Source organism: Lissotriton helveticus, chromosome 3_2 (assembly GCF_964261635.1).
Source record: "Lissotriton helveticus chromosome 3_2, aLisHel1.1, whole genome shotgun sequence".
NCBI classification, from domain to species: domain Eukaryota; kingdom Metazoa; phylum Chordata; class Amphibia; order Caudata; family Salamandridae; genus Lissotriton; species Lissotriton helveticus.
Window position 1 is genome coordinate 381,411,627 of NC_136062.1, and position 25,291 is coordinate 381,436,917.

Below are 25,291 nucleotides of genomic sequence, written 5' to 3' on the forward strand. Positions count from 1 at the left end.
GGAATGCGAAATTACTAGCAGGTAAGTACAGTACTAATAGGCTTTGGAATCGCTAGGACTTGACTATAGAATCGTTAGATTACTTCTAGGAGACCTAGGGGACTCGGGTGCAGAGTGTGCACTCTCACGCGGGATGCGGGACAAAGTCTATGGAAGCTAGTAAAGGCAAAGTTAGTGTTCACGGGCGAACCCGACCTGGTAGGAAGAAAACGACAGTGGATCCTGACCCTAGGATAGTGAGGCTATGCTGGGACACCGAAGTGCCGAAGTTACCTAGCCCAGGGGCTGCAGCTGCATAGGTCTGAAAAGACGTCGGGGATCTCGTTGCCGGACCAGGAGCCTGGAAGAAGGAAGTTGCTGGCAGGCGACCATTGAAGAAAAGTTCGATGGATCCAAGCCTGGATCAAGGATGAAGAAAACCTGAAAGCAGAGGGGACCAAGTTCTTGAATCACTAGCCAGTGATTAAGTGGGCACCAGGATGGCACCGGGCGAAGTCACCTCGACTAGGTGAGTGGGCGACGCTGGCTCTGCAGATCTCACGGACCAGGAGGCGTTGTCGGCGACCAGGATGGAGAGGCGAGCTGTCCCACGATGGATGAAGCTGTCGGCGTCGAAGTTACCCAGGATTGGGCAACAAGCCTTGGCTAATTCAAGCCCACGCGGTGGACTCAAAATGGCGTCTTGAGTGGACCAGGAGGGTCCGGGGTGCTCCTCTTTTGGAAGGGAGCAAGGGCCAGCCTGGAGCAACCAGACCAGCAGCAGAAATGTCGTCGGGCGTCGTTCAGAAGGCCACAGCCAGCGGGCTAGTAGCCAAACAACGCGGTGAGCAGCAAAAAGCAGAAGGGCCCCACGCAGATCGTGGAGCTGCTGGGAGGCTGCACTTCGGTGCTGGAGCTGCTCAGGGTCGGGGCTTCTCGGACCCCAAAGCACTCACCAGGAAATTACTCGGCGGGCTTGCTGGAAAGAAGTCGTGCAGTCTTGAAGATGGCCGGTCCCTCGAGGTCTCGTCACACCCACGAATCTCAGCGTGACTGATGATGTAGGTAGAGGTCAGAGGTGCCAGGGAAGCCGGTTCTCGTCGAGCTGGGCAGTCTTGATCCGGAGGAGAGACTTGCAGCAGACCGCAGTGTTCTTAAGATGGTGCCTGCGGATGCAGGGTGACTACTCCTTAGCCACAAGGGAGAAATCTTAGGAAGAAGTCTTGAGTTCCTTTCGTGGAAAGTAGTTTCAGGATTCAAAGATGATCTGTTTTGGAAGGGGGCCAGTCCCTACCTTTATCTGGGAAAAGGGGGCTGGCACGCGACTAGGTCCTGCCCTATGGGTGGGACCAGGAGGGGGGTGGTTACACCCACTTCCTTGGCGGGCTTTCCCCAGGCCAGGGGCTGGAGTGCCCCTGGAACTGGTTTCAGCCGGCCTATGCACAGTGAGCACCGGGGTGCCACTTGCAGTCACCTTCCTCTAAAGCCCTGCCTACCTGGAATACACAAAACCCTGTCTGGGACGGTGCTGGCACCGCCCCTGGCAGGAAACCCTTTGTCCTTATCTCCTGCTCTGGGAGGACTCCCAGCAGCAGGAGGGCAGACTTGTGTCTCGGTGGCAGCATCCATTTTGTGGATGCTAAGGCTCTGTCTGACTTTTAACCGGGTTATAGGTTACATGCATGTCGTGTCCCTCTAGAAGGGTGGAATGCTAACCCCGTCGCCAGAATTGGTGAGGGGTTAGTATTCCAATTCGTATGACACCTTACTCGACATGTTTTGATAAAGCGATACCAGAGTTGGCATTTAACCGCGAGGATTATAATGCACTTAAGGGTATATGGTATGCGATATCATGGAAACGGCTAAGGGATAGATCCCGAAAGCCGCAGACAGGCTCAGCTCATGCCAGAGCACCATCTCACACGATTCCAAGCACTCTGCCTTCAGGATTGTTAAGGCCTGCCATAGGAGTGACTGATAGGAGATCTGTGTGTCCATTTTAGGGTTAGATATAGATATACTATATCTAAAGCAAAGGGTGAGTACACCACCTTGCCCCAGCTGTCAAGCAGCCAGTTGTGTCAGATTTGGATGGCCAGCCAGGGGTGGCATAATACATGCTGCAGCCCCTGGTAGGCCCTGGGTACACCTATGCCCTGGGTACCTAAGGTACACTGTACAGGGACTGATAAGGTGACTCAGTATCCAATTTAGATATGTACCTAAGGTACATGGAATCCATTTTACAGAGAGAGCAGTAGGCCTGGGGCCCTGAATAGCAGGGTCCCAGGCCAACTAAGTCAGAAAACCAGCAAAACACCAGGCAAAAAGTTGGGGGCAACCATAGTCAGGGATCTACCTTCCTACACCTGACGTGCGAGGTATAAGCAAAAAATCAATACTGCAAGGGCTGCACTTAGAAATAGACAAGGTACTAAACACAAACAGAAGTCACTGTGCACCTAGAAATATAATATGTACTAATACTTTAAAAAAAATATGCACTCATCCAAAAGTACAACCACATCCACACTGAAGAATCACTTGTACAACTGAACACAACCAGTTATGAAATTCACTGTACGACAAACTATCACTTGACCAAATGACACCCTCGCATAGCGCTCACATGTATCACGTACTAACACCGCTCACGTGTATCACTCACATGTATCACTCAGTACCACAGGTAATAGCCTCTGTGTGGCGCACACAAAAAAACAGAAAACCTTCATGACATTATGTACCACAATTGAATGGCAATATACTTATGTTGTATATACTATGTTAAATCAATCAAAATATTCACCCGAGCCTACAGTACAAATACACCAGAATGAGTCCACCTCCGACCCACGATGTGCAAGTAATATCCAGAACTCAGCAGCACGCTTGGCACAGTAAAATACAGGGTACATCCGTGCTTGGGTCGAAAGACATTCATGTTAGAGATACTTTTGTTTGCCGCGCATGCGCAATCATCTTTATTCGGGTGCATTTAGCACGGGTTTCTGGGAACACTACAAGCCGTGCTTGACCCAAAAAAAATATTTTTCAAACAATTAAGGTAGTCACCGTTGGTCAATATTCGGAGGTAGCTACCTCCTTGCATAGTTCTGAATGGCGCTGATCGATATGTTGCCTCTAAACTATTTTCCTGAAGAACAGCTTACCGCATGCAGATTCGCCATCTTCAATAACGCGGCGCTGTTGGTGCCAAGGCAATGTCCGGCGTTCTTGCCAATGACATGAGCGCTGCGGGGTTATGGCATTACGTTCTCAGTGCGTTTCACTCACTATGACGCACATTGGACTGGGAACAGAAGGAGGGCTCCGTGCGTGGTAACTGTGACTCTCAGGACAACCTTGCACCGCTAACAGAATGCTGGTAGGTGTTTGAACAAAAAAACATGCAGAGGCAGGCACCAAGATAGTACTGCCACCGTCGTCTCCACTGCTTAAAGTTACCACTGCACTCCAATCGTTACCATTAATTTTTTTCAAACACTCATCGGAGCTCTACCCATTCCCCAACAGCGTAAGGCCTATAGATAAGTCTGTGCAACAACACTGCAGACAATGTTTACAAAGTCCATGCAGTGTCTGTGGGAAAGGCACACATGTGTGTGCCTTGTGTTTACACATTTGTTTGCACCATATCACGCAGTCTGCATGAGATTTGGTAGTGGGTCACTAAGGAAGCCACAATACATGCTGCAGCCCTAGGGACCTTCTTTGGTACCCATGCCCTAGGTACCAGGGGTACCATTTACTAGGGACTCATAGGTGCTAAGGGTCTTGATCATTGGGGAACTACTGAACAGTTACTTTTGTTTGAGGGAAAGTGCACTGGGGACCTGGTTAGCAGGAACCCAGTGCGCAATAGTAAAAATTGCATCTAGTGCCAGGCAAAAAGTGGGAGTAACCATGTCAAAAAGGTGCACTTTCCTACAACGGGAAATTTTCTAAAATAAGGAATCTGCAGCAAAAAGTCTATCACATCAAGAATTTACAGACACACCAAGTTTGGATTTGCCTGACAATCTTTCAAAACCCAGGCATCTGCAAAGAAGTATCCATTTTGGGCTTTTGGAAATGGATAGGCCAAACATCTACACTAGTGTTCACAATATGGATGTTCAATTGCACTCCCCCCTCACCCCTCGGACCTGCTTGAACTTGAAGTATTCAAAATTATTTACACTCGCTGGTTGGCACCCTCATACAAGAATGGGTCAGCATTGTGCCAGGGAGGAACCATCATAAGATTCGTGCCCACAATATATAATTAATTACCACATTAATGCTAGAGCTTGCATTACTCCAGGTAGGTATGGGGGATCACTGTCATGGAAGCCTACAATATCTAAACGTACTACCATAGTTGAAGGGTGAAGATCAAATGGATGTATATAATATGCCTCAGCCACCATTATGCAATGAATAGACTGCACTATGCTAAAATTAACACCATTACGCCAGTGATAGAATTATACTGAAGTTGGACAATATAGTCCTAATTGCATTACTGTGCCAGAGCTTACCAAATTTACAGAGGTAGTCAACACCACGCAATGGATGCCCACAACAGTCTAGGAATTACTTCCTAGTGTGCTATTAAACCATGGCACACCATGTGCTAAGAGTAACCACTATTGTTCCAGGAACAGCACGGATGTGGACAATACGGCAGGAATTACCACCATTATTGTAGGACAAACATTTAACGGAGATAAGCACCTAGCACAACACATGTTTACAAACATGTCCCATCAAAACACACACAAGATTTTTTTTAAATAAATCCAACGACATCACTAAAATGCTTGGCTATCCCAGATTCTGCTCCAGCAGCTTCCACTTTTCAACCGTGGCGTCATGGACTATCCATTAGCAGCAGGCAATATTAACTCCACAAAACTTCTGCATTCTGGAGACTGATGGGCTGGAATGGTAGTTGGTGCTGGATAGGTGAGTCTTGAGCGCAGGAGGTGAGAGAGGAAGGTAGCCGACTGACTCTGGGAGCTGGGTGAAGGAGCTGGACTGGCTTGACATTACATGATCCCTGCGATTCTGGTGAGACAGCAGAAGGGGCAAGTATTGGGCACTTATGGGGTTGGTGAGGGAATGTGCGAGGGGGTTGGACATTGGGTGAGGTGGTAGGCAAGCATGCGTGACATTGGCACGAAGAGAAAAGCAAGTGGTTAGGTATCCATGGGGTCATGGAGTAGGTGGACAGGTCTGATAGTGCTCATATAATATATAAGAGTGAGGCACAGGGTACGCTCTGGGGGCCAAGTCAGGAATTACAAAAGCTTTCTCTCTGGAAAATGGGAATATGATTTTAATTCTATTTACTAACACCACTGCAAACACGAGCACAGAAGTGTCTAAGGTTTTCATTGTCGGTGGAAAATTGTTTTCCCACCCCCATACGTGCAACAGTAGTTTTTCCAAGTGTTATAGTGTCCTTTCTTGGAACCTGTAAATATAGTAATGCAAAATTGCATTATTGGAGAACCTGCTACGGATGACAACGCCTAAAATGCCATCCATTTCATCGTAGCATCCATCAGCAGTGAAACGCAAATATTCAACACAACTTTACACATTTATTCACTCAATAACATTTGTCCGCAAAGCAGTGCACTGTGTACAGTGTGCATTCCAAACTACTTGGATAACAACTTAGTTGTTGTTGATTTGTAAAAGGGACTGGGGGAGTGCAATAAAGTATTGCTGTCTGGAGTGATAAGAGCCAGCTGCCTGTGCAGTTGCTCACTATGTAAAAGTGTTTCCATTCTTTTGGATGCTTTACTTTCAAACTTTAAAAGAGAGAGGGGTTTTGTCCTTACGGGACAGAGTAGGACAATATAATGGTATTAACAACAAGAAAACTCGGTCTCGGTTTTGTTAAAGCTGCTCTTTCTTCAAAGCAGACTGTATACGCTTTTAAATTAATTCTTGGGTATACATGTATTATTCATCAATTGTTTAAGATGATTCAATTCATACAGTTACATCATTGAAAATTGTCCAAGTTTTTCACATAGCCATACATTTATAGTTTACAACATTATATGGAGTATTGCTACACAAAATAGTTATATACATGACAAATGAATGATTGACAATATATACAAAACAAATTGAAATAGTACCCTAGTACTTATTTTATAACAATCCTACAACCCTTTTTGTTTGGCTATGATCTAGGACTGATCTCACAAGGGATAGTTTTCTCTAAAAACATGACTTTGGTGAATGTGTACACCACTCGAGTGTACACAAACACTTTGTGGATGTGGAAATTGTGAAACAGCCGACTCGTTTCCAAACCCGTTTATCAAGTTGCCGGGTTTTTCATCAGGGCTTAACCGGGTACCTGTTGGGGCATAAGGGGGGGAACAATTGAGTGTTTTGTACTTCACCTCTATTCAATTGTGATGTGTGTATCTGGTACTAAAGATTACCTCTTTCCTGCTCGTACACTTAATTCTGCAATTCTCTTGGAGTTCTTGTTGGACACTTGTTTTAGTCTATAATGAAAGACAACACGATTGTCTCAAGCTACATGGAAACACGTATTTTTGTGAAACGATTTGCAGAAATATGGCCCACAGACTTACTTGAAAGGATCTTGTTTCAGTCAAGTCTGTCTGATCCGGTAATCATTTCCCAAACTTTTAGCGCAGTTTTGGTAGAAGTGGGGGGGTCGGTCTACAAATAGATGTAATTATTATGGTGAGGTGTGATGGCGTTTATCATTTCTTATTTTTGGCATTCTTATGAACGAGAAACTTACTTAATTCGTAGGATTGATGTTGTCTTGCGCTTCACGCGCTAGTCTTTTATGTGTATGGTGTCGTCACCGCGAGGTCCGTTATACACCATGCGGCGCCTGAGTGCCGTGAGTGCCTTCGGCCATAAACATATGTTTCAGGCTCCCTATTTTGCTTGAATAGCTATCTTACCTTCACCCTGTGTTTAATCGGCGTATCTCATATGTTCAGCCAGCCTCACACACTTCCGTGTTCGATTAGCTCCGGTGGTACCGGGCACGTGACTAGTACGGAGTCGCTCGTCTCACGTGTTGCGCGCAGAGATTGTGGGAAATGTAGTCTATGGTGCCATATTAAGGTTAATCAGTCTTATAATGTAGGTGTTTTTGTTCATCAAGTCAAAAGTTGGAGAATGTCTTTTTTGGGGACTAAACCAGCTATTTATCATAATTCAGACATTTCGTTCAGTCCATCGTTCACACAGTTGTATTTTAGTATTAAATAGGCTTCTCTTTTCAGCAGTTTAGTTTCCAAGTTACCACTGCCCGGCGAAATTTTAATGCCCGAGAGCACGGACCACCTGAAATCTTTTTCTGTGTGATTATCTAAAAAGTGTTGAACCATTGGGGCGGTCAGCACTTTGTTTTATTCTGGAGCCATGTTGAGCCAATCTTTGATTGATCCATTGGTTGGTCTTCTTAATATAAATTTTATAACATGGGCAAATTATTACGTAGACTAGGTTTTTGCTTTTACAGTTCGTAAATTCCTTGTGGGTCCATTTGATGGAGTTGTGGTCAAAAACTGTCCCTTCAATTGTGTTGGCACATGATATGCAAGTCCCACATTTGTGGTGACCTTCAACAGGTTTCAAGTTCCAAGTCTGTTTTCGCTTTCGTTGTTCCTAGGTCAGTCCTAATAATCTGTTGCCCAATATTTCTGTTTTTCTTTAGGGCGAACATTGGTTTTGCAAACGGCATCTCTAAATTGGATATTAAGTGCCAATTTTTTTAGAACAATCTATTTGAATTTGTTGGTATAAGGACCGTACGTTGTGACGTAGACTAATTTGTCAAGGGGTTTCTCGTCCCTCTTAGTCAAAAGTTCCTCCGTGTGTGTGAACCAAGCACGTTTGGTGGCGTGCTTTAACATCTTTTTAGGGTAACCACTGGCTCCTAACTGCCCACATAAAATTTCCAAATGTGCCAAGTAGTCTTCTTTTCATGAGCAGTTTCGTCTGATCCGTAATAGTTGACTATAGGGTAAGTTTGCCTTGAGACTTTGGGGGTGAAAACTCCGATAGTGGAGGATGGTGTTTTTATCTGTCTATTTACGATATAGTGTAGTTGCCAATTTCTGATTTTGTGGGAAGACCTCAACATCCAAGAAAGTCAAGCGCGTCCGACTTTATGCGACGCTGAATTTTATGTCAGGGTGCCTTGTGTTGAGCCATTCGTGAAAACGGACCAGATGTTCTACAGTCCTGTTCCACTGACACCAGATATCATCAATGTAACGATACCATTTTGTAATGTGGTCTCGATAAGGATTATTTTGATACACGAAGCGTTCCTCATACAGGGCCATGAAGAGGACCGCCATCTCGGGTGCATAAGGACACCCCATGGTGTTCCCCTTCACCTGCATGTAGAACGAATCGATGAATCGAAAATAATTTCATTTCAGTGCTATGCTGGCGAATTCGATTATACATTTTGTTGGGACTCTGTGGTTTGGGTCTTATTTCGAGAAAGAATTCCATGGCTTCTAAGCCTTCTTCTTGGGGGATCTGAGTGTAGAGGGATGTGACGTCAAATGACACCATTAGTTCTTGACGGTCATCAATGGATGAATCTTCAATTTTAGTGATGAAATCAGCAGTGTCCTTTATGTATGATGTTACCTCACTCATAAAGGGTTTCAAGAAGACGTCTACATATTTGGCGATAGGTTCTAAAACCGATTCACACCCGGAGACAATGGGTCTACCCGGCGGTTCTTTTAAGTTCTTGTGAACTTTCGGTAAAAAATAGATTACCTGAATCCGTGGGTTCTTTTTATTCAGGTATTCAAATTCTTTTGGGCCGAATATGCCTTCGTCAAACCCCTCTTTAAGTTTGTTTTGTATCTCGTTTTGGATACTGTTCGTAGGGTCTTCGTTGAGTGGCCTGTACCATTCTGCATTATGGATTTGGCTGTTCGCCTCTGCTATGTATTTATCTTTCTGCCAAACCACCAGGGCGCCCCCTTTGTCTGCCAGTTTTACTACTATCAAGTTGTCATTGGAAAGTTCTTTAATTGCCATCTGCTGTTCATTTGTAATATTTTTCTTAAGAAATGTCTTTTATTTACCCAACTGTGTGAGCGTTGAGAGAACTGCCTGTTCAAAAAGCCAATGTTTGCTTGGGGATAGTTTGTGCCAGAGGAGTAAATGATGATTTATTGGACAGATTTGACGGCTCAGGAAGTTTGGTATTCTCTTTGTTATAAAAAAAAAAGCCTTTTAGACGTATTTTTCGAAAAAATTCTAATGCTTCTAGTTTGAGATAACTATGTCTGTTTTGGATGATGGGACACATTTTATCCCTAGTTCAAGGACCGTTCGCTCATGGATCGTCAATTGTTTATTAGAAAGGTTAATGATGGATGAATTTTCTATGTTTTGTAATAGTTTTTCCGCATTCTCATCTCCCATGGTTGGGGTTGGGGTTGGGGTTGGGGTTTGAACCTTTTGCGGCCTCTGCCTTCGCCTTTCTCTAAAAAAGAGTTTATACGTTTTAGGTACCCTCTCGTCGGTTTGGTTCTCTGCTTGAATCGGAAGATGAACTTTCTGAAAAAGTCAAAAAACGATTTTTAAATAGTCCTTGATACTGGACAAGAGCACGGCGAGATTCTATTTGTGAGTAATAATCTTACCTCAAGTATGGATACACAGTCTCAATATTGAATGATTTAAAGTCTTTTTCAAACTTGTTCGTTCTGAAGTTAATCGTGTTGTCCTTGTACGTTTGAATCTCTTTTCTATTTTTTAAGTAGAGCCTTTGCTTCTACTACAGTGTGATTGTCATTAATTGCTTTAACTAGAGCCTCAATCTCCTCTTGTTCTTTTAGACACAATCTTTTAGCAGTCTCTACTGTATGGACCATCAGGTCTCTGTTGCACTTGGTGGCGATGTAGCTAAAGCCCTTTTTGTAGACTGGGTCCTCTGTAAAGACAACGGGTACGTTTTTACTTGCAGGCCCCTGGGTATTGTGCCTGCTTTCAGATGTTCAAATAGGAAATGCCCATGTAGCTGAGTGCGGATGTGCTTTTTATTCAACCAAACTAATTTGTCCGTTTCAATCTGCTGTTGGGCGTTAGTGCTGAGTTTGATCGAAGAGAAAGGTGAAGGTCCTGAAATTAAATTTTTTATGTGGGCTTCAGAGAAAGACCATGTCTCTTCCTCGGACATAATTTAATAGGCTATGTTGCAGCCTATTCCTTAAAATAATGGGAAAATTTTTTGGGGGAAGCAACTGTTTAAATGCTAGACCCTCGCGGAAGGTTACTGCTCTAATAAACTTTAAAAGAGAGAGGGGTTTGTCCTTACGGGACCGAGTAGGACAATATAATGGTATTAACAACAAGAAAACTCGGTCTCGGTTTTGTTAAAACTGCTCTTTATTCAAAGCAGACTGTATACCCTTTTAAATTAATTCTTGGGTACAGATGTATTATTCATCAATTGTTTAAGATGATTCAATTCATACAGTGACATCATTGAAAATTGTCCAAGTTTTGCACATTGACTGATCCTGTAATCATTTCCCAAACTTTTAGCGCAGTATTGTTAGAAGTATTTATGTGTACACTCGAGTGATGTACACATTCAACAAAGTCATGTTTTTAGAGAAAACTATCCCTTGTGAGATCAGTCCTAGATCATAGCCAAACAAAAAGGGTTGTAGGATTGTGATAAAATAAGTACTAGGGTACTAGTTCAATTTGTTTTGTATATATTGTCAATCATTCATTTGTCATGTATATAACTGTTTTGTGTAGCAATACTCCATATAATTTTGTGAACTATAAATGTATGGCAATGTGCAAAACTTGGACATTTTTCAATGATGTAACTGTATGAATTGAATCATCTTAAACAATGAATAATACATCTATACCCAAGAATTAATTTAAAAGGGAATACAGTTTACTTTCAAAATCAACAGCTTTTGATGGAGTGGCGACTCCCCTGAATCAGAAGAAACACAGAGTCCTGGCAGTTGACAATGACATGTAGAATAAAATTAGAAAATCATGGTCTGCTTCATGAGCCTCGGCCACTGTCAAGCAGTAAACTGAAGGTCTGCGCTGTCAATTCAGAGGAGTTCTGAAAAGCCCATTGCCCACTGGCCTTCTGTGAAAAGGCATTTGCTTGATTGACAGCGGAATACTCATAGTTGTGCTGCCATTGGACCACAGACCATTTGCTGCACTTAAATGATGCAATTCATTTCATGTTACACATTTTTGTTGCCCAGTACAAAAACAAACAAATAGATGTATACATTTTTTACTTACCTTAGTCAAATCAAAAGGATTGAATGGAAATTTTTCGGCTTGCTCAAAAGTCATGACCTGGATGTAAAAGGTCCAAGATGGGTAATTTCCATTAGCAATGGCCTCGTAAAGGTCGTGTATACCATAATCCGGATCGGTTGCAGCCAATTTCTCAGCTTCTTCAACAGATAGGTTTTTTATCCCTTGATCAGTCTACAAAACAAAAAAAAGTTTGATTTCGGTTATTGGTGCATTAATTTTGTAAGAAGTTAGACACTGATTAATTGGGCCTCTTTAATTGAACGCTGTCCGTATTGAGAACAATGTTTTCACTTGATTACAAATTGGTGCAAGACAAAATAAAATATAGCTCACATTCTGTCCCCCCCTTCAATCAAAACTAAGTTCGTCCAGAGGTATCAGGCAAGCACCTGAGTTATTTAATGTTCAGCCATACTGGTGGAATTTTCACAACAAGATAGCCAGTGAAAAGTATTCCATGATTAAATTAGTTGAGTGGATATCCCGAAAGTAAGTGCAATCAAATGCGAAGACATGTTTCTAATCTGAGCCCTACTAAGAATTGTGCTACATAATGCAAAGATTTAGAGACAACACCCTTTTGATACATCAGTGTAAAGGTACAGCATTAGGAGAACTTACATCCTACAAGTACAGTTATAGCCACGTTTTCACAAAACAAATTCAAACATAGGAGAATGTTCCTTGTCTTCTAGAGCTAACTTTCTGTTCACGTGTAAAAAGACACTACTTCTCTACAAGTTTAGCATATTTCCATAAAGTGCCAGCTATCTGTTAAAGTGTGGATATAGAATAATGAACACATGGCATCGTTACAACCTCTAGCATGGACTACACAAATTAGGGAGCGAATGAAAAATCAAAGATACAATGTTGCAAGGATTAAGTGTGGAATTAGGACTTATTAACGATTCACTACAGTATGAAACTAACATGGCGTGGAAAAGCAGCGCCCAAATATAGTAAACTGTGCCCAATCTACAAAAAGTGTCTTTTCAGATTCCAAATAAAATGGCGTCTAAATAATAGAGCTAACAGTTCAGGCGAAATAGTTCTTTGAGTCATAAAAAATTTAAGTAAAACTAATCCACCTTTAACAATCTCTAAACTTCACTGGCTTTGTCGGTGAAATATATGAAAACATTACTTGGCCCCTCCAAAGTTTTAAAACGGGACATGTACCAGTAGTACAGACTCACGAACCTACATTCATATGTATTGTGCAAAGATCTGCGTCTGGAATCAGTAGAGTTTGGAAAGGAATGAATAGGATCCTCGACAATAAAGAAGAGTAAGGTCTAAAGAATAACCTTTTCATGAATAACTAACTTCTGTAAAAAGAAAAAGCATGCAAATTACTAATCCTCTGAAAAGTTAATATTAACAAAGAAAACAATCACGCAAGACAGAAGTCTTTCAACTCAAATCCATAGGTGAGGATTATCCTAGAAATAGTTTACTACTTTCATTATATTAGCTGTAAGGTCACTCTGATTATTGTACTTTACAAAGTAGTTAGTCCATCAAGTCCTTTCAAAGTACAGAGAGGACAATACTGGGCCCAAAGTCGTGGCATTTGAAGGATAGGTACAGCCCTTTTTCAGTTCCTACTAGCATTTCAAATCTTTCCGTATACAGAAAAAAAAGCCATCCCAAGATGGAACACCTTTCCACAAAACCTTAATAAAGATAATCTAAAATATAAATAAACCAAAATAAAAAGGTAGAAAACATCTAGAGTAATTAGAGACTCCCAGTGTATTCTTTCCCGAACAATCTGGATCGTTCATTAGTAGCACTGACATACGGTGGAAGGGTACTAGAGCATTACCCCTGCATAAGTACTAGCTGCGCTGCTACTGAAGTAGAGCAATTAGGGCTGTAGGAGGAGGCGTCTGCTGCATGAGTTAATTGTAGTAGTCCCCGATTGTATTCAAACAAAAACACTGTGGGCTTGTAACTGGACTATGTGTGATGAAAGAATCTGGTCTTTCTTGATAAGAAACCAATACATTGAGCAGCATCATGATGCTGGCTATGGACATCATGAACTGTGTGGTATTGCGACCACAACAGCATAGCTCCATGCATGGAAAGAAACCACTCAATCATTTTGAGCCAGTCTGTGATCATATTTGGATGTCAAGAAGCTTTCAGAGAAACTGGTTAGTATGACCTGGAAATTCAAAAGAAAGTGATGGTACAGAGCAGCGGTCACACAAGGGCCCCGAAACTCCTGCAGCTTCAAGAATATAGAGAATATGACGTGGCACCAGCGCTCATCTACAGGAGAATACACCTGTTCAAGGCCATGTCCACAGACTGAATAAAGGTACTTGGAAACTTGCAGGCCTTCACTTTACACCACAGCGTGATATGATGAACTACTGTTAAGAGAAAGAATTTAAAAATGTGCTTCTCTCGGTCTGCTATCATCTAATTTGCTGTGTGACTTGAGATGCCAGTGGATAAGCACCTCCATATTTACTGAGGTGTCAAACTACACAGGGTATTCCCAATACCTTAGTGTGAACCCTGCTAATTACAAGCAGAGAGCACCGGGAGGCAAGCCATGTTGCATTTAGGCCGAGAAAGCAACAAAGAGCACTCACAGTGTTCATAAGCCTTTGAGGCAGTATAGGCCAAGTGTACCTCTAGGTTACTAGAAGTTGGAGATTATCAAGACGAGCTGTAGGGCAAGAACAAACTGCCCGCTGAGGCAGCAAAAGCCTCAAGTTTCGACTCTAATATTGTTCTTGGCTATAAGGTCCAGGAGTAATCAAATGAGATGCAAACTGGAAAACAGGAAACAAAACTTCAGAACAAATGCAGATCAGGAATGCAAAGGCCTACATAGTGAAAACGCACACAGTCTGGTTTGAGGGTAATGCCACTAACAGTAACCTCATTGCTTAGAAAACCGACATAAAATGCTTTATCAGAGATCAGGATCTAAGACTTCGGTGACAGGCAGAAAACAACAAAACTTGGACAATGTGAATTCAAAAGTAGCAGCACAATGTGAATTCAAAAGTAGCAGCTAGCTAAGAACAACATACGGAAAGGTCTTAGGCTGCGTGGAGGAAGTAGAAAGAGAGGTATGAGACAACCTTAGGGATTCAGGCTCCACTTTTTAAAAATGATGTTGATGTGCAACAATGAATTCGTTCATTTTCTACCGGTCAAAGGAAAGTAAGTTTGTAGGTGTAAACTAGAATCATGGCCACAAATGTCACATGCACTTCAATGTGTCCATTGCAAGCTTAATCCACCGTTCTTTTTATGTAAGGTGCAGAGGGTGGGTGCTGGTAATTGTAGCAATCGTGTAGACTGGGCATCTAGTTATTTTATTTCCCCACTGCTGCAGATAGTTGCATGCAGTGTATTCAAATACCCAACTTTTTCATGATAAAACATCATTCAAAAACACAGCATTCAACAATAACTAAATTTCACACTTCCTTCCTAAAGACATTTAATGTTTCATTTAAATACAACAGTAATTGTAGAATAGTGAGCCAATAACTGGATTCAAAGACAAGACAGTATGAATAAAATAAATACTATGCCAATTAGGGAAACATTTACTGAATCTCTACTGAAATCCAGTACAGCAGGGATTAGAAAAAAACAGAAGAGGAGATTTGTGTACCAAGAACGCCAGGCGTTAAATTCAGATATTTAAGATACAAAAATGTACTCTTCAGTGGAGTAGTTGAAATAACTTAGTTATAACACAAAAGCCGGAAAGTGCCTTAACTAAAAAAAATTGTCATTTTGAATTGCTCAGGACAGCATAAACATTTAAATATCTATGTGAAAATGTAACGCTCGCCAGAACAATACCAACTTAAAGAGAGACAGAGAAAGAGATCAACACACACAACCCAGTTAAAAGAACACCATTTGTTTCCTGTGCAGCAGACTGTCCCGGATGTGGCAGCTGTCTAAATTTAGCAACAATTAATCTTAATTGAAATTAGTTTGCATAGAGAAATTAGGCTCATAAAATTCAGTCTTGAGTGAGATCTCTTGAAAATCAGTTGTCACCGCAAACTGATCCATCTAGATCGGGAAGGTGGCATGAGGACAAATGTGCTGTGTTTGGAAGAGACGACTACTAGCTCTGGTTTGTCTCTATGAACTAGTAAATCAATCAAAATTTTCAAAGGCAAAGTATGACCTTATTTTTTTATGTTATTCTCATTTCTCAGGGCAAAATCACTAGCAGCAGGAACATATAGATTAACTGCTCTCTAAACAACCGGATACAACCTTACTTTGTCAAGAAAGGAATCCAGCTATTTGGCCCCTTTATGACTGCCTGATCACATGCCATATGTAAACAAGCATTGGCATAGCCTATAGGTATCGCTTTTGGGACCCTGGAAGTATTTACTTATGCAACTGTTGCGTGGCTAGGTAGACATGGCTAGAGGTAGACAGAACATAAAGAAAGACATTTGTAGTTCAGCACTCATTCAGGAGTTTACTCCCGAACTATTCCGCATTCTTACTTTGGATGCCAGTAGAAAGGGTTTGGGTGCAGTGCGCATGCAGAAGAAGGGTGGAGAAAGAGTATGTAATTGAGTTAGCATCAAGAAGCCTTACACCCACAGAAGAGGCGCATACTGTAAGAAGGAGAGACACTAGCTTGTGTGTGGGATACGGAGCCTTTTCATGCACTTGTGTACACAAAACTATGGTAAATTTGCTTACAACAGAAGGGTTTGTGAAGGCTTCTGCAAGAATTGGCAGGATTTCTATGCAGTTACAAGATTATAATTATCAAATATGTGTCGGGTGTACAGAACAAAGTTGTTGATTGTTTAAGCCATATGCCGTTACTCATTACAGAACTGCCAAAAAGTGAGCGGGATGATTTCTTTATAAAAGAAATGGGGTGAAGCATGTCTATCCTTCTGTATGTTACCCAGCAGGGAAAGGGGCAGTTGTGCCATTTAATCGGGTAATGAAAGGCACCAGCCAAACAGCTTGTGAAAATAATAAGGGATGGGAGGTAGTGTTGAAGAAAGTGTTGTGGACATACAGATGGACACCTATCCTCACTGGGTACAGTCATTATGTGCTGATGCGGAGTAGGGAGCTATTCAAAGACAACATGGGGCGGAAGGATAGTGCAAGATGAGCGAGTGCTCACCAGGAGTGCTTAGCAGGAACGCTGTTAAAGCTGGCTGAGCTCATAAAAAGTTGCTGTTTCCGTGCCACAACGTAGAGTTGAGAGAAAAGGAAGTTGTACACTTGGAAGCGCGTGCATTTATTCCCCACAGGTACATGGGATGACAAGGAAAGGCCATCTAACTTATGGTGCCAAGAAGTCAGGAGTAACAGTAAAGGGAACTGAGCTGACAAACTAGATGTTGGGGTCACCCTGGAGCCCCCGGGTGTGCAAAGGGAGGTAGGGTAAAATGCCTTAGCCTAAGACTAGTACTTCCTTCCTCTACACGATCAGCTTTCAGCTCAACTAGTAATTATGATATTGGACAGGCATACCACCTCCACGTGTGCATTATGGGCGGGCTGTAGTATCACAGAGGCCTGGCACGCGCACGCCTGTGTACCCGGCTGCAGATTGGGAAAGCAGGCCTCATTCCGATGATAAAACAGGTTCAACATGAGCCACCAAGGTCTGTAACGCATATCACTACCGAAGCTATACAAAGCTAGCGATAACACGGAAACTAAAATACCCAAAGTCAACGGATTTAATAGTAAGTAGAGAATCATAAAAACAGCTCGAAATAGAATAGAAATAGATCAAACATGCTCGTTAACTGGATACATTCGAAGAATAAAGCAGCTGAAATGCCGTGAATGGTGACAGATTGGCACATGCTGCCACCTACTGGCCAAAAATAAAGTATATTGAAACGATACACTCCTCTCAAATTATACGATTAATATCTATGTTGTAAATCTGTTTATAAGAAGCAAATATCAATTGAAAAGGAGCTTGGGCTGCCTGTAAGAATGTGCTGTAAGTCTCACCCTTACATTCACAAAAGTGGGGGATCCGAGCCAGGTCCCTGGTATGCCCCCTCTCAGAATGTCCAGTCTGTCACAGGCAATTAACAAGTACAACTGCAAAAGTGATAGCAGCTGCGAGTGGTGTGCGATGTGCGCGCACCATGTCCAGAGAGGAAAGCCATATGGCGCCTCTGCTCGTCATTGTGCGTGTAACCGCACGCTCGAGCCACCCAAAAAGCTGTGGTCGGACTTTTTAAAGCCAGTTTACTAAATGTCTGGCTCAGGCGAGACCTAAAAATAAGGTACTACCCAGTAAATAAAAAGTTTAACTTCAAGGGTTAATAGCATGCAACAAGACTTGAAGAAGTGTAATTGCTGTATCCATACCTTATAATGGAATTTGCAATAAATTGCTTCACCTTTCGCATTCACCAGCTTGAAAGTATGGGATCCATATCCATTCATATGCCGGTGTCCATCCGGTATCCCACGATCGCTGAACAAGAAACTCACCTGTAACAAACAAAAACAGTTTTATGCTCAGTATAAAATCAAAAAACAACCAATTACATCTTTGAGTAACTTTACGAGTGCACTGTAAAGCAGTACATTCATATTTTTAGGAAATAGTAGAATCTATTTGCATCAACAAGAATCGTCAATATTAAATCTAGATTAATTTGGCACCTCTATACACAACAGTTCCACCGCTGTATGATATTAAAATAGAATTGTATTTAAAATTGTTCTCCATTCACAAGGTACTGATGAGTAGTACTCATCAGTATCTTGTGAAATGGTGAGCATGGCTGGATGTCCGTGTTTATCTTGTTCTTGGCTTGTCAATTTACAAAAAGACTGCCTCCCACCTCTCCCTAGCCTCGAATGATTCCTTTCTCCCAGATTATTCTTGCCACTCCCTCCCCAATACATAGACACTGGCTCTCTCCCAGTCTACACCCCATCATGCACCATCTCCTAACTATCCATTACGAGAGCACTTCCCCTTCCTCCTTTCCAGCTACCTCCTTCACCCCCGTTAAATCCATCTTCATCTTCCTGCAGACAACAGATGGATGAACTCTTTTTTCCATATCTCTCAAAGTTTTCTTACCTCCGCATCCACCTACAACCTCCTATTTAGTACCTTTATGTGCCCTGTCATCACCCAGATAACTAATTCTAGCAGACCAAACAAAGAAAGCTAGTAAAGTAGCAGTTTTAAAGTGTTCCGTGCCCACCACCAACTTCCCTGACTTTTCAATAAAAGATTCCACTTCAATACTGACAATCTCCTACATCTCCTTTTCATTTCTGCATATCAACTGTCCCCTTCCGATCAATCCTTTCTTCATGAAAGCCTTTATGAACTCCATCCCCCTCAACCAAATCTACATATGAATCCCCATACCTGGTTTGACAAATCCTGGCTAACATTACCCAATTTCCGTCTGATCTTTCATGTGAAATCTGTAGTACCAGTTTTAATCAAATAATGTATTGAGCAATTTATTTCCACGTGATACAATGCATTTCCAACCTGTGAACCATGCACACATAACATAAGCAGTCTTTAAAAAGATAAGCGAATGCCATTCATCACCAAATCAGGAATGATCCCTTTTGAGATCTTCCATCCGAGCAGATACATATATAAAAACAAAACAGTAGTAATTCTTACTCTGGGGCCTATGTAGCACTGTACCCCAACACCCAACAAACCACAAATGAAAATGTACTTTTCACTTTTGCATTAAGGCTTAGGGAGCTTGATAGAGATCCAATCAATTAACTCCAAATAACAATCTAAATTCATGCCTCTTTCTGTTTACTAATCAGCGGCTACCATGCAAGTTTGAAAAAAGCAGCAAATGAAAAGTTTATTTTCCAAAAACAGTATCACATTTTGAGAGGGGGTGGCGTGGCCTAGGCGAATAGAGTTGGACATTTAGGTAGAGAGCTACAGCACCAATAGAGGCGGCCATCCTTATTTTCCTAGCCCCCAGACAGGCTGAGATGGAGGCAAAGATGGGGAGACCACCCCATATGCCAGCGGTATCAGTGAGCAGTAGCGACTACTACGGCTGTAGTAGACTGTGCGGTATTGACTGACAAAAGGAGATTGCGGATACGACTAAGGGAGGAGGGCTGGTGCCCTAAATGTGGTGGCAGCACGGACCAGGAGCTGAGGTGGGGTGGCCACGTTGGTACTGTGCTTCTCCTACACCCACAAGACAGTGGCTGAACGGAGAGTAGCACAGAAAGGTACAAGAGGTCTTGGGGTGGTCTTGCCCGAGGAGTGTGGCAGCAGGGCCTGGTCTGGGTCTGTGCTGTGTTCGGCTTGGCCAGTGCACGCTGGGTGGTTGGCGTATTGGTGGGTGGTGTGAGCGGTGTGGTGCTCTTGGTGGGCAATGATAGCGCTGAGCTCATGGTGATGGTCATGAATATCCCCATCCTTTTTCACTTGGGATTGAGGAGGAGCACTGGAACCACGGTTTTCTTGTTGGGCCTCGGTACGCTCAGAAGCGATGGTGAGAATGAAGCCCCACAGGCAGCCTACCCCGCAGAGGCTCCAACCGAGAAGGAGGACAATGCTGACAAACTATAGAAGTCTAAAGACCCAGGACTGCAGGCCCACACAGACCCTGGAACACAAGAAAGAAACGGTGGCCCAGAATTTGGGTCACCTAGGGGCAGATAACAATTAGTTAGCCGAAAAGGTATCATAGGTGTAGATGGTGCAGCGGATTGATCCCACAGTAGTGCAAAACAACACTCACCTACACAGAATGGAGCAAGTAGTAGCAACACTAGTTGTGAAACTTGACGCAGAGGTGCGCTCCAGATGTTTGATCATCAGGATGGTCGGATCCCCAGAACGGGCAGAAGGCCCAAGCAGGGAACTGTTTCTTGAAGTGTGGCTGTCATCTGTAGCCTTGGGGAAAGGTGCACACAGAGTTCCCGGCTGCCCGCTGGTGCCTGGGGTGCCACAGCAGGTATTCATAGCCAGCCTACTGAATTTTAAAGACACAGACAACATATTACAGGTGGCGCAGGCACACATGCTATGTCATTGGAGGGGGTGGGTGAACATCTATCTAGATTATACTGCAACGGTGCAGAAAGAGAGAGCCATTCAAGGCAATTTAACTGATGAGGTATCCTTGCGGCTAGAGCGGTCACCTTGAAGTTGGGGAACATGGTTCGAGTCTCGACAACAACGCTCAACAACTTTTGCTTCTGGGCAAATCACTTAATCTCCCCGTGCCGAAAAAAAGAATGTGTCCTTCTGTAACAAAACTTGCGCTCATGTAAAGCGCTATGATACCCAATGTCTTGGGTCTAGTTTGCGCTATATAAAACAAACAAAAAAAAAATGTTTTTAAAAAACTGCAGTTACATAAACTGAACACCATACATGCACTGTTTTTCCCGGCCAAGCTCAAGGTTATCTATCATGGTGGTTCCAGTTTCTGTGCAACTGGCACGGAGGCGTGGGAGATGTTACACACCCAGGGCCACCCACTAATAGAGGAAAGCATTCTCCCTTGGGATCCTTATGGAGCCCCAACTTGGAGGAAGAGTGGACTGTCCCAAAGATCGCTGAGGTGACAGCCAACAGCTACCTCAAAGGACCAAGTGGAGTCGGAGATAGCGAAAGTGGTGGCAGTCAGAACAGCAAATACTACCAGCAGACAGCAATAGGTGGGCTGTCCTGGAGGAGGCATCTGATGACTAAAGGGGGCAACACAACCGGTGTCATCAGATGAGATAATATGAATGAACCTGGGGTACGAAATCACCCGACCGGGCTGCGAAGGACTATACCGGGCAACATGGTACTATAGCGGGTTGTCATCCGCTACGCAGTGCCCTGCAGCAGATGAAGACTAAGTGTTGGTATGGAATATTGGTTCATGGATGGCAGATGTGCGTAGAGAGGGTTATACAACTACCCACCTCTCCAATGCTCGGGTTTCTAAGCCCACAGCACTGGGAGGTGGGGGGGGAGGGAGGGGAGAAATTAGGGGGGGAGGGGAGAAATTAGGGGGGGGGAGAAATCGGGAGGGGGGGTGGAGGGGGGAGACGAGAACCTAAGAATACCCATGGCCAAATTCACAGCCGCACAGCGGAACATGCCTAAACAAAACATGGCAGAAACATGAACACTACACATCCCGGCAGGGCAAACACTTACCACTCTCTCCTGGAAGGTAACAGCCTAGGGTACAGGTGAAAACGAGCATTGTGGTCAGTAACTGAAACGGCATGGCCCACCACGGATGGAGCTTCCTGCGTGGCTCTTGCAACCGGCGCCATCCTGCAGTACTAATGTACCACTAGGGGTTAGGCATACAGAAATGCTGAGGCGTCCCACCCCAGTTGTCAGAGTGCTGGGGGCAGTATGCCAGCCTATGAGGGATTATATAGGCCGGGCCACAATCGGTAGAGCGAGGCAAGATGGCAGCGCCCGCCTCCTACCTTAAGAAGCCTGACAGAGAGAGGATCGCCCTCTGCCCTCGCTGGTACCTCAGAGGTATATGCTGCGGCAGGGATCTTGAGGTGGGAGAGCAGGGCAAATACTGGGCCTCCACGCGCCTGAAAGGTATGCTGAGCGTCCCTGGAGGACTACTGGGACAATTGTAGTGGAATAATTAGGGAGGCAGAACCCTCAGGGGGTCTTGGCCCCCACTGAGGGAGGCTGTGGGAGGCCCGAAGAGTAGGCGGTGAAAATTGAAGTGGTGTGTGCTGTCCAGCCCGATGCTCCCAGATGTGGCCCCCTGCACTGTATGTGGTGAACCTGAGGGAGCCCAAGGTGACGTCCAACGGTCGGAGTGTGACATTCCCTGCAGTTCAATAATGGCACTCTGCAGGAGCCCATGATTTTGGTATACGCTCACACATGGCAGGAGAACCTGGGTGCAGATGAGTCCTATTCACCCACTGTAATTCCACTACTTCTGGCGCCACTCTGCGGATCCTGTTGGTGCTTACAGAGGCGCTCAGAAGTATTAGCCCTGATGCCTTCATTTGGCCTACTTGCCTGTCGGGATCTTCATTGAGCACAGCACTCTTGGGCCCTGTGTATGCTCAGCGAGGGGACTGGAGGGGTGTGGGCTTTGTTCTGTCCCTATTAGAAGTGCTTCTGAAATAGTGGTCTGAAGGGTCTACACATTGCTCTTGTACAGCAGGGGTTGGGGAAAATCCCACTACTTACTACTGGGGTGGTCGGTGACCTCCTACATTGGAGCGTTATACTGTCTGTGGGTGACTCCTCCCTTCTGCTGTTGGCGGCCTCCACTTAGGTGGGGCCCCTAATACTGATAAGGCTGCATTGAACGGCAGCTAGAGACCCTTCCTTGGATGGTGATCGGTGGGTGGGCCGCGCCATAACCTGGTGGAAAAAAAGCCCTGAGGCCGGTACAGAGAATCCTCCTGCACCAGGCGATGAGGCCGACCCACTTGGGAGCTGGTTGCGAATACCACATGTTTCTGAACTCACACTGCAGGGTGTGGTCCAAAGGCTTAAAGATCCAAATAGTCGATATCCTGGAAAAGGTACAGGTCCTTGAGGCCAGGGTGAAATTCTAGGAGGGTCGTGCACGCAGGAAATACATCTGTATGGTGGGAATGCCAGAGAAAGCAGAGGGAGCAGATCTGTTGTCCTTTCTGGAGAACTGGCTGCAGACGTAGGTAGCATCGGAGGGCTTATCCTCCTCTTTTGCTTTAGAGGGGCAACACAGGGTCCATTGTAGCACTCCTGCTATAATTTGAAGATTAAGTACATGTCCTTAAAATGTGCCAGAGAGCTAGGGGAGCCACGTTTCAAGAGGCCAAGCGGAAACTTAGAGAACTGAACACCTAGTATGCCATGATTTTCTTCGCACAACTGCAAGTTGTTACTGGTCACAGGGCAAAATTCTTCTTGAAACTAAGTGAGGAAAGGGACTGGCTAGACTTGAACCCACAAAAACAGACGAGAAAGAAGAGGCGTGCCACAGAGTAGCAGGTACGGTAGGATCGCCTAAGAGCCTTGGAAACAGCTGCTAATCTTATAGTCTCAAGCGGTGCTCACAGGTAGATTAGACCGTATCAAGTAGGCAGAACACAGGCTACATTGACTACCAACCAGAGAGGAGATTTGCCGGCGTTCAACCCACAAACAGCTGATGTTATTCACTGACAATCTGGTTTGTGAGATGTAATGAGAGGGATGGGAACTGCTTTGTTTTTTTCACCATGTGGGGGGATTCCCTCTTCCTGTTATTTCCTTTGGGGTTGCTATCCTTGTCTCCTTCCTAGGCTTGGAGCAGGGGTGCCTCGCCGGGGCTCTTTGCTCCTATAGGGGACTGATTCTTACCTCAATCACCCCTCAAGAGGTGTTGTTGGTATGTTTCCGACCGATGGACTTACTTAGTTACGTATACAGTTTGGATGGGGTGATGTTGCCTTGCTGTCCTGGGGAGGGGGGTATTGTTCTTATATAGTTGGGAACAACCACTTGTCTACTCGTGCCTCTATCCCACCTGGCAATGGAGACCAGGGCTTCTCCTATTACTTAGGTGCCCGGATGGCTGCGTTTGGATTGTGGTGGTGTTTATTTTGGGATGATATGCACAACTACAAACAAGTATAGTGGCATGTGCGGGCCTGAAAAGCATAGCAAAGTGATATCAAGTGTTGGCATATCTGAAACGGCAAGGTGTGCATGTGGCTTTCTTGCAGTAAACCCACGTGTATGCTATAGAAGGGGCTGCCCTATGCAAACACTGGAGGTGTCAGGGGGTGTACACCACATACTCTGTATTTGCGAGGGGGCACTGCTTTGGGCAAATACGGATGCCCCCTTCTAGATTACATCAGCACAACAGGCACGGAAGGGAACTTTTCAGTATTAACAGGCCTGTTGGACGACCAAGATATTTCCTTTGTCAATGTATACACTCCTAATATTGACCAACTTGCATTTTTTGACACGCTATCACAGGTCCTCGCTCCCTTGCCCCCACACACTCCTTACTGGTGGTGACTTGAACTGTGTTGCAGATACCGATTTGGACTGCTCACTTTCCCCCTCCCGTTTTGCACCCTACGCCCAGGGTGTTGCAGGGATTCTGCACAGAACTATACACAGGAAAACACGACCTCGGTGTGTAGGGGCTAAGAATTCCTACCGCCTCAGTACCCAAAATCCCTGACCAGAATAGCGATAGTGACTAATTTTTTCTCCTACAGAATCACAAAGCTAGGTATAATTAGGATAACCTATAACAACACTCCCGACTCTCGGAGGAATCTCAGTAGCAAGACTTACCCTTTCGCTCACTCGCTCGTACTTGTCCACAATAAGAATTGACAGTCACTATTCTAGTTAAAAAATGTTTATTTTAACTATAGTGCTCTATAATGCAGTATACAAGCCCCTACCAAAAGCAAAACTCAAACCCAAAACAGTTAGAATTGTAGCAAGTCCATAGACGATGAAGGGGGATGTCATTGTATGCAGAAAGTGGATAAAAGACTAAGGCTTAACCACCCTCCCTTTGGAAGGAAGACGTTTTATTATATAAAGGAAGATTTCTGGGCTTTGTCAGCAGACCCCATACCTTAGTGCTTAGTTACATCATAGGAACAGCATAAGTCTTCTCCCTGGAAAGGTACCTCTCCAAGTGTGTAAAACCAACATGCTTCCCGACAATATCAAAGCACGAGTTTCTAGCAACCGGAGCTGTGTAGTATGTTTTGTCTAACTGCTAGGGACTGACCAGAACAGAATAACAAGAGGCATTTTTTATCGACCTTGCACTCTGTGTTCAGACTAGACTCCAGGTAAAGGCAGAGAACGCAAAAAGCAGACAGTTCTCATGTGAAAGGCACAGAGTCTTGCAAAATAAAGTCAATTAGTAATGCAAGCAATAGCAGCATCATGGCAGCATAGCTCATGCTAACTTAGCAA

At 44.1% G+C, this 25,291-nt stretch overlaps 1 protein-coding gene across 1 annotated transcript in view; it reads right to left on the reverse strand.

The window, feature by feature from the left end:
* The window catches only part of LOC144826011 (catalase), a 234,292-nt gene that overhangs the window by 143,711 nt on the left and 65,290 nt on the right, over positions 1 to 25,291 (reverse strand). The window contains exons 6-7 of the mRNA XM_078684250.1: positions 17,722 to 17,847; positions 11,326 to 11,517 (exon numbers count right to left, since the gene is read on the reverse strand). Of these exons, the coding sequence (XP_078540376.1) occupies positions 11,326 to 11,517; positions 17,722 to 17,847 (318 nt within the window). The remainder of the gene's footprint in view (positions 1 to 11,325; positions 11,518 to 17,721; positions 17,848 to 25,291) is intronic.